The sequence below is a fragment of the Octodon degus genome, unplaced genomic scaffold, assembly GCF_000260255.1.
Source record: "Octodon degus isolate 3935 unplaced genomic scaffold, OctDeg1.0 scaffold00093, whole genome shotgun sequence".
In the NCBI taxonomy this organism is placed as follows: Eukaryota; Metazoa; Chordata; class Mammalia; order Rodentia; family Octodontidae; genus Octodon; species Octodon degus.
Window position 1 is genome coordinate 9,546,360 of NW_004524669.1, and position 10,069 is coordinate 9,556,428.

The following is a 10,069-nucleotide window of genomic DNA, read 5'->3' on the forward strand; positions in this document are numbered from 1 at the left end:
ATAAGCTCGCCTTCCAGAAACTTGACTGGTTTTAAAGTAAGAAGATGGTCAAAAAGAAAGGCATTTGGATCTTTCAATGCTCGTACAATGCACCTTTATTGGAAAGCAAAAAAAGCAAGCTCAATGTCACAAAATCCATTGTCACTATAGATCATAAAATTTAACTTTTAGCAAACTAAGAGTCAAATGTACACACCACTAAAAAGGCACAGAAAGGAGATTAAACAGGCTACATCTATTTTAACAAAAGGAAATAAAACACAGCTGAGGACAAAGCGCCAAGGTAATTACTGAAGAGCTCACCACAGCCACACCTTACCAGGGGTCAGACAAGGAGCTCTGGGGGCCTCCCATCTCCTGGATCCCTCACAAACACCCCAGAGGCACAGGTTGGCATCAGGCCCCTGCCCTGCACTGCTGCTGCTGAGAAACTGCCTAATACAGTAAAGGCTCCTTAGAGGAGGAGTGGAGTAAAACCTGAAAGTCTAAGCTGAGGTCCACAGCCTCCACCCCACTTACCCTTGTCACCACTTCCTAGCATGTACAGGACCAATAACCCTATAAAAGGACTTCAATTTAGAAAAAGAACACCTCTTATCCTTATTGTTACTAGGGAAATCTAGGACTGCTTTTTAAAGCCCTTATTTTCTCATCAGCAATGGGCCATTTTCTAGCAAGTCAAATTTTCCTCACTTATGAACCTTAAGGTTAGAGAGGTATAGTTCATGGGTGGAGCTACAACCCCCAAACATCAGTACCCCACACAGTGACCACCAGAGGCCACTTCATATGCAAGCTGCGGCTTAATACCAAGCTTGCAACTCAGTTTCTGCAGCAGAATCATCAGAACATTAACAAACTGTCCTGGCTCACTGGTGGGCACCAACACGATTTCAGAGCTTTACAACTGAAGACTAGCTCGCCTCGAGTTGCTGATGAGCCCCCTCTAGAGCACTGTTCAACATTACCTGTGGGCATCGACTCGCGCCTGAGAAGCATTGTCCTCCGTGTAACTTCCAAGCAATTCCACCATGACTTTTGAAGCTGCATCGCTATAAAGAAATACTGTGTCAGGAACTTAAATATAAGTTACTGTAGTTCATTCACTAGAACTACACACTAAACAGTACCATACTGATGACATACCTAGGGGTGACAGGAGCTTCATGTATAAGGGAAAGTCAGACATTAGGGAAAAGCAACTTCAAGAAGGAAGTAAAAGGGGATGTAATAAAAATAGGGCAGAAAGCATACAGAGGCTACTTGAAGCTAGGAAGCTGAGACCGACCGGACAGAAGACAGCCCTCAACACCATTTCCTTGGCCAACTAGAGGTGGAAGGCAATGTCCCAGGCATAGGGAAGACAGAGTATAAAGGCTCAGAGCGAGAAAAAGAGTTCCTCTGTTCCAGAAACCAACTACTAAAACTATGTCAAATATTCCAACAACTCTCCTCACAACAGTCTTCCCATGTTTTTATCCTTAAAAACATACAGATAGCAATTATTACTGGCCAAGAAAATCGTAAAAATAATTTATACATTCACCGAACCTGGGAATCTTAGAAAATGTTTATCTTTACGTATCATTACTTCCTTTGAATTGACAGATCTTCAGCCAGTTAGGAAAAGCATTACCAAAGGCTATACTTTCAGGGATCATTTCTATAGTATGTTACTAGAGAAGTTTCTCTGATCGTGTACAACAAGCATTACCAAACTAGGGGACACAATAATTTCTTTAAAAAAAAAAATTATTTTCCCTCCACATCTATATTCAATCTGCAGAAAGTTAGAAGGAACTCCAGTATTATCTTAGAAAGATCCACGGTACTCTAAAATTTCCTTCAAAATTAAGGTCTATATACAAACATAATTAGAAGCACAGTTAAGTGGTAGCTAGCACCTTAGAGTAACACAACTAGAAAAACTACCCTGGTTTACCCTCCAAGCACAGCTACATTCATTTTCCAGCTTTAGCAATCACAGAAGCACCAATCTGGTAGCTCTTATCAGCTAAAGAGTCTTTCCAAAGGCCAGATAAAATAACGTGAGAGCCCACAGCATGGTATCTGGTATTCTCATATACACCAAAGAAAACCAAATTACAAAATTCAAATCCCAAAGCACAACCTCAGGGCAAGGGAGATGGCTCAGCAGAATAAGCGCCTCCGTGGCAAGCACAAGGGCCTGAGTTCAATCCCCAGTTCCGCAAAAAAAAAAAAAAAAAGGACAGCCTCTGCCAACCTCAGGCTGGGTGGTACCCGTCCACTCAGGGCCCTGGAAGTGCTCTACACCTCTGTGGGAAGGCAAGGCTGACAGGCAAGTCCATCCCCCCTCCCTGTGGAACCGGGGATTGAACTCAGGCCCTTGCACTTACCAGGGAAGCGTTTACTCTACTGAGTTACCTCCCCAGCCCCTGAGCACTCACTCTCAACAGAGGATATTACATGCAACCACAGAAGTGCCCACTGCTGCAAAGCGGAGGTGTGCAACTTACACACAAGCCAAATGCTTTAGGCCTCTGAAACGTCGGGAGGCCATGTGCTGTACAAGGCCAGAGTCGACCTCAGGCTTTGCAGCTTAGCTGAGCTCTGCTGTGAATGGCTCAGCCCTTGGCAAAGCAGCCATACTACACATTCACAAACAAGCACAAGTCTGTACCAATGAAGTTTCATGGACACTGTTAGGTTTTATATGTTCATGTCATGAAATACTCTTCCTTTTGACTTTCTCAGTTATTTGAAAGGGTGAGAATCATCTTCAACTTGTGGGCCAGTTCTGGTCCCAAAGGGACCTGCTGGGGTATCTGGGTGTGACACAGGCTGGCTGTCCACGTGTGTGGTGTGATGAGGAAGAGAATGCTGGCATCACAGTCAGTGCATCCATCACTACAGCACACAACCGCAGGTGGAACGCTAGGCTGGAGGGTCATGCACCTTCATGGCAACCTGTGCTGTGCCCAAAACAAGACAAGACCTGAAGAACTGCCACCACAGAAGTGACCAAGCTGGCTGTGACACAGAAACAGCTGGTGTAGTGCTTAGCCATGGAGCTGGGGATGGCAGGTAGAGAACACACCTGATGTCTTGCTAAGATACGGCGGTGCCACTCAAGGACACAGAAACTTGAGGGAGAGAGGGCCCAACTCATTTAATCACAGTGCGTGCAACACCTGCAGGCCGCTTCCAAAGGGAAAGAGAAGCAGCCAACAACAGGCCTCAAGAGCAGAGCCTGGGGGAAAGCCTTGGATCTGCATCCCTGTGTACAGAAGCCCGAGGGCAAATGGCTGGCCCAGAGGGACCAGAGAAAGTGATGAGAGCCCACACAGGAGTCAGCCACACCTGCTGTGGAGCCAAGAGGACAAGCGGCACGTGCCTCCACGTGGATGCCAGCTGTTCTCAACACAAAGAACCCAGCCCTCGATGACTGGGAACTCACACATACTTTAGCAAACCAAAAGAAAGTGAGAGCCTCAACTTGGTGTGCTTCAGATATTGTACTCTGAAGGCTGCTGGAAGGTGAGTACTCCATCCATTTCAAACCACTGCTTCTGCCTGCTGCCATCTCGGGCTCGTGGAGCCCTTGTTGGTATGCACTCAGAGTCACAAAGACACCGTGTACCTACCAGTGTCAGGGACTGTCCCATAAGAAGAAGAGTAGAAACTTATGAAACTGCGACCCTCATGCTGACCACCTCAATTCTAAGTACTTGTTACTCTCAGAACAAGAAGTGGATCCAGCAGGCCTGGGCTGTGTGCAGTCTGGCTGGACAGCTGCCAGGAAGGCCCTTCTGAGGTGTCTGGCGGAGCAGAGCTAAAGAAGGGGTGCCACGGGGTGTCACAGAAGAGGGCCAGTGCCGGTGCTGAAGCTGTGCTTACTCAGAATGGAGCTGCTGGAAGGTTCTGGGCAGAAGAGGAAAAGCTCATCTCCCACGTTAAATACAACTTTCTGGCTGCTATACTCATAACAGACGATAATGGGACAAGGGCAAAGAAGCAGGGACTGGTTAGAAAAACAAGACTTCAAGAACCAAAGTAAGAAATGGTGGCTCACGGCTGAGGAAATAGCTCAGTGGCATAAGTGTCTGCCTGGCAAGCGCAAGGTCCCGAGTTTGATCCCCGGCACCACATGCCGTGCTGGCCCCAGAACCAGGAGTGGTGGTGCACACCTATAATCCCAGCATTGGGGAGGCTGGACAAAAGGATCCCTATGACTCAAGCTGTGTAGCAAGACCCTATATCAAATAAATAAAGAAAAGAAGAAAAGAAATTGTGGTGTAGACCATCAGGCAACAAAGAAGCAGTAAGGAGTTGGTCTGACTGGATCTCTTCAAAGCTAACAAGACCTGCTAATGGATTAGATGTGGGATTTAATAGAGAAGCCAAAGCAGAATCCCAGGTTTTGGCCTTGAGCAAATGAAAGAATGGAAATGGTTACTTCCTAAGTGAGAGAAAAGAACTGGCTAAGAAGGAAAGAAACTGTGTAGACACCAAATCTGAGGAGCCTTCTGAAAACTAAGCAGAGACATTTACTTACGAACTGACACTTGGCATTCGAAGAAGAAACAGACGTAAAACCTGAAAGCCACCACTGTCAACACGGACCCTACGGCCCAAGACTAGGGCTCAGCATCCGCGGCATTGAGTGCGCACCTGAGCCCAAGCAGGGCAAGCACTGCCTGCCTGAAAGCAGCGCTGGCCCGGGCTCAGGTGCCAAGTGTGTGCACCAACCTCAGCCATCCCTCTCCCTGAACCCCATGTGATCCCCAGGCTCACCCTGGGGTGAGGCAGGACCACAAGGCACTTTGAGCCAAGCAGGAAAGTTCTCATACTGAGTCACCCCCACATTTGGGATTAGAGAAGATAAGGAACCCACAGGGAGGAGCCAAGTTAAGGAAAGAGAATCGGAACAAAATGCCCCCTAGCCCAACTGCAGAGAGGGCTTGGAGGCAAGACTGTGTGCGAAGGCGGCCAAGGGCTGAGTACAGGACTGCCAGGAAGGTCCGGTAGGGAGGCAACAGCCACAGCAGACCCCAAGTGATGGGACGTCTTGGGCACCTCTTTTCAGTCACTTCCTTCTACATGTAACCTGCGGGTAGGTGGGTTAGAAACTAAGAACCCTCCTGTGAGAAGTGGGGAGAAGCTTTTGTGGTGCCAGTCCGGGAGTCCCTACCTAGGAGATCACCTGACCCATGAAAAGCCTGGAAATGCTCAGGGTGGCAGCAGGGAATGCCCAACAGGTCATGAAGGAAACCTGTATTAAGAGCTCTATATGCACGCTGTGCTTCACCTCTCAACAATGTTGAGGTGTGCATTACTACTATTCCCACGCTAAAGTAAGAAACTAAGGTACAGCTACGTGTAGAAACTTATTCAGGGCTATGCAACAAGTGGCTAAGCATTTGAATCAAACAGGCCCCATATTCAACAGGTGCATTAAAACGTGCTCTCTCTAGGGCTGGCCAAATTAAAGTGCCTGCAAGCGGACGCAGGGGCCTGGGGTTCAATCCCCAGGCCTGCGGTGCGGCCCAACCCGGCCCCGCCCCGGGGCGTGCTGAGACAACTGAGACTGGGCCTGGTGGCGTGCCTGTAATCCCAGCTCTTGGGGGCTGTAAACAAAAGGATCACTATGAGTCCAATCTAGTAGGAGACCCTATGCACCCTGCAGACCCTCCCCTAAAATACAAAACCAAAACAAAACACCATGCACTCTCTCTGGCTCTCAATGGCCTCCACTGGAAATGGCCTTTGTATGCCTCTTGGTGCTCACTGACAGCTCATCACAGTCCACAGCTTCAGACTGATATAAAGACAAAAATCTCCTGCTCACCCTTTTCAAAGGCAAAGCATTCCAACTTTCAAAACAAAAATGTCCAGTTTCCACTGATGTTATGAAGTCTGCAAAAGCAATCTATTTTAACACAATAAAAACCTATTAATCTTGCTAACACTCTCTAATATATATAATAAACACTCTGAAACTAAAAGCCATTATGAAAATTTGTATGAGATTGCTAAACTGAAGACTGGCTACTTTTTCTAAAGCCACTGTGAAAACACAAATTAAAATATCAAAACCAAAGATTAGCCAAGTGTGGTAGTGCACACCTGTAATTCCAGCACTCAGGCACCTGAGGTAGGAGGACTGTGACGAGTTCAAATCCAGCCTGGGCTACAGAAAGTACAAGGCTGACTTGTTTTTCTCAAGAAGATAAAAAAAGAAAAAAGAAAGGCCAAATAACTCAGCAGACTAAAGTGCCTGCTTAGGCAGACACAGGGAGCGGGGTTTGATCCCCAGTGTGCCTGCCGATGCCAGCCCTGCCCCCAGGATGCAGAGATGGTGATTAAGACTGGGCATGGTGACAACATGCCTGTAATCCCAGCACTTGGGAGGCTAAAAACAGGAGGATCACTACAAGTCCAATCTGTGTAGTGAGAACGTGTAGGCCCTGTACTAAACACATTTAAAAAAAAATTAAGATTAGCTTTCATTAAAAAAAAAAACAATTTTTAAAAACTGGGCCAACCTATTGCTCATAGGAACCCTAAGTCTAAGCATACGGAGAAGTACGTATCTTGAGCATAAAGTTCGTGGGGCTGAACGGGAGCCTCAGAAGCCCTACCAGAGCACAACGCCTCCTTGTTCCTTCCTTATTCCCACAGTCTGCTCTGAGTGTCCATGTCAGAAGCACTGTTTCCCAGAAGGTCTGGTCACCTCTGACACATGGGCCTTGCCGGCACTCCACAGAGTGATAGTAGCTCGGTCTTACACAATGTGCAGCTCCAGGTCAACTACTGTACTGACTTTAGAACTATGACAAATTTCAATTTTTAAAACTATTAAGATGAAAGAAAACCATAATCACTGCTATCCTCTTTTTAACTTAAGAAAATGTAAAAAACAGATATGAAACAACAGTGGCGGATGCAGGCGAGCAAAAGCACCTGCCTTGTCCGCAAAACCATCCCCACCTATTTACACTACACAGAAAGCAGCAAGCTCACCCATCACCTGTACCTTTTCTTACAATCCACGAGTGCCTCATAAAGTAGCCTTAAAAGGGTGTGTTTCTTTTCCGTGGTGAGATTCCAGTCAGAAATCCATTTTCTAACCTAGGACAAGATGAGCAGCAAAGGAGTTTAGTAACCCAGGCTGAAAGGCAGCATCAGCTCACACACCTGGCACCACCACTCATAGAAGGCAGACACAGACACGCACCTGGTCCAGCTCTGTAGGCACATACTGGATGGCCCCGCAGGACGCCGCCACTCTAACGAGGCTGCAGTACACCACGTACCTCACCGGGGTGTTCTTATCCATCCCATGGAAAAGGTTGCTAAGCCTGTTAACAAACAATAGAGCTGCACATGAGGCCAACAACCAAGGAATTGGAAGGAAGTGCCCAGTCACAGCTCACAGGACCACAGCCACACCGAGATCCAGTACGCTTAGCCATTCAAAGAGAGTGGAAAAGCAGGACACCCTAGAGGCAGTCATCAGGAACTTACAGCTGCAGTCTCAGAGACGGACGCTCGCCTTCCCGGAATTTGACCAGCTTTTCACACAGGCTTTCGATCAGGGCCTCCTGCTTGTCCGGTTCAAGAATCAGTAACAGGGAGACCACACTGTTCATCACACTTTCCACATCTGCACAGTGGCAACAGCACAGTCAGCAGCGCATCCCCGCGTTCAGTGTCAACTAACATATGGGTTCCTGGGGTTTTCATTCAACAGCCCATCCTAAGACCCGTACAGCAGCATAACCAGGCCCCTGTGGTGCAGCCCCTTGTACACGTCCCCTTCAATGGAGGGCAGCAAAAAGGCAGTATGCACAGACTCCAAAGCAACAGTGCCTTCCACCAAGAAGAAAACTGCTACAGTTTGGTTTCTAACCAGTACAGCGGAGCAGTGATCCCCCTGCTTACACACACAGGCATTCCTACTTTTACCAGCAGGACAATAACTCACATGGAAGCTACTAGTTAAATTTCAGGCTAGGAGTGGAAAACTGTACTGAATGTAAAGAGTTATTCAGAGATGAAAGCTATCAATGTTCTGGTTGGTTTGCTCATTTTCAAGTATGAATATACTAGTCATTTGCCAAGTTTAATCTCTAAACCCCATCTAGAGATATCAGAACTTGCAATCTTAAGATTTCCCCACTTTATTTCAATAAATGGGGAATCAGAATCAGCCTGATAACTGATGTTTTCACACCACTTGAAACTATCTCCTGTTCAGTATTTATCTAACTCTTGTGAATTAGAAGCCTCATTCTTTTCTTGATGTTCATTTTTCAGTTATCAGCATTTTAATGACTATAATAACCCGGAAAAACATAAATATTAAAAGGTTTTCTTCCCAAAATTGCCTAAAGATTTAAAGCAGTGTTGAGAGGTCTAAAATGCAGCATAACAAAATTTAAAGATTAAGAAATATTACAAAAAATCCAAACACACCCTTATCGTCTTCCTTCAGACAGCCGTCACAGGCTTCAACGATCTGAGCTAGGTCCACATGAAGCCCGCCTTCCGAGTTCTCCTCCGAGATTTCCGCTCCTTTGGACTTGAGGTACGCTCGCAGCTCGGCAGCCTGTGGAAGCAGCACAGGCTGCTACGTATCGGTGGCAGCAAACCTTCAGAGCTCTCAGTGACAGGATCACCATCACCGTGACAGATCCACGTGGACATTTACAAACAGACCAGCAACAGCAAAACACCACAAATCATTCTAGGCTACTTTTGAAAAAAAATTTTAAAACTGCATTTCAGAATCCATCTACTTGAGATTAAACCAAAGGGCTCCTCCTGTCCTGAAGGCCCAGCGCACTGACATGCTCAGGGCCACACGCTTCCCCCGTACTTCAGCACACAGAAGAGGTTTCTAAAACTTGTGTAACGCAAAGCATTTCCACGGAGAGGAGCGGGGGCTGAGACTTGGCGGATTCGCCTTCCTCACGAAGTGAGGGTGCTCTCCAGGCACAACGCAAACACATTAGAAAACCTACAGACACTCCCTGGCCAAGAGGGGAGGCACTTGTTAATTTAGTGAGAACCTACCCGAGACAATCATTCCGGGAGATACAAAGACTAAAACCCTATGCACGTAGCTTCAAGCATCCATCAGCTTGGGCTACCATGTCGTGATATTTAATACTTCTCTCTTACAGGCTTGGTATTCCTGATGGCCAAGTATGAATGAGGTAGTTAAAATGAAAGCTGAAGCAGGCAAATGAAAGGAGGCCACCAGTAAACGCTGAGATCTCACACATTTCTGGGCCACACCCGAAGCACCTTGGTGGCAACCATCACAATTTTCAGACACACAAATGTCTGCTACCTCAGCAAAACATATTAAACTAGCAGATGTGACAGCGTAATGTTTTAAAGAACACAGTAGTTTCCCGAGACAGCTGACAGGAGAAGCAAGGTTTCAAAACATTACGTCTCATCAGAGGGGACGCACATACCACTGGAAAGCATGCATCGTTCGCAATCACAGACAGAAAACACTGTCCAATAAGGAACAGGCTGAGCTGGGTGTGGGGCCGAAGGCCTATAATCCCAGCCCTGCGACGCCGGGCGGCCCGGGCGCCTCCGGGAGAAGCTGCCTCTCAAGAAATAATTTTCCAAGGCCTCGGAGTCAACCCCGGGCCGCGGGAGGAAACCCCAAGGGCACCCGCGCCCGCCCTCCTGCGCCGCGGCCCGGCCGGGGACCCGCGGCCGCGGAGCTCCGCCCAAGCGCAGCGCACAGGGCACGGCGGCCCCAACCGCGGGCTCGGCGGGCAGCGCGCCGAACAAGGGCCGCCCTCACGCACAACCGGCGTAACTCTTCCACAAGTCCTCGTGTTGAAAAAAAACCACCCGATCCGAAACCCAGCAGGCCCTCCCGCCGCCCACAGGCCCGAGACACAGACGGGGCCAGGAGACTCGCAACGCGGGCTCAGGCGCGGGCCTGGGGTCCGGCTCGCACTTCCGGCCGGCGGAGAACGCGCGCGGGGCACCCCGGTGCGTCACCGCCTCGCGAGGGGCGCGGGGCCCGGCCCGGGATCGCACCACCGGAGCGGGC

At 48.3% G+C, this 10,069-nt stretch overlaps 1 protein-coding gene and 1 pseudogene across 1 annotated transcript in view; one reads left to right on the forward strand and one right to left on the reverse strand.

The window, feature by feature from the left end:
- Eif3m (eukaryotic translation initiation factor 3 subunit M) overlaps positions 1 to 10,069 on the reverse strand; it is a 92,769-nt gene that overhangs the window by 18,236 nt on the left and 64,464 nt on the right. The window contains exons 7-13 of the mRNA XM_023722905.1: positions 9,471 to 9,613; positions 8,461 to 8,593; positions 7,510 to 7,648; positions 7,220 to 7,343; positions 7,019 to 7,113; positions 969 to 1,052; positions 11 to 93 (exon numbers count right to left, since the gene is read on the reverse strand). Of these exons, the coding sequence (XP_023578673.1) occupies positions 11 to 93; positions 969 to 1,052; positions 7,019 to 7,113; positions 7,220 to 7,343; positions 7,510 to 7,648; positions 8,461 to 8,593; positions 9,471 to 9,613 (801 nt within the window). The remainder of the gene's footprint in view (positions 1 to 10; positions 94 to 968; positions 1,053 to 7,018; positions 7,114 to 7,219; positions 7,344 to 7,509; positions 7,649 to 8,460; positions 8,594 to 9,470; positions 9,614 to 10,069) is intronic.
- LOC111818535 lies at positions 1,639 to 1,724 on the forward strand (annotated as a pseudogene).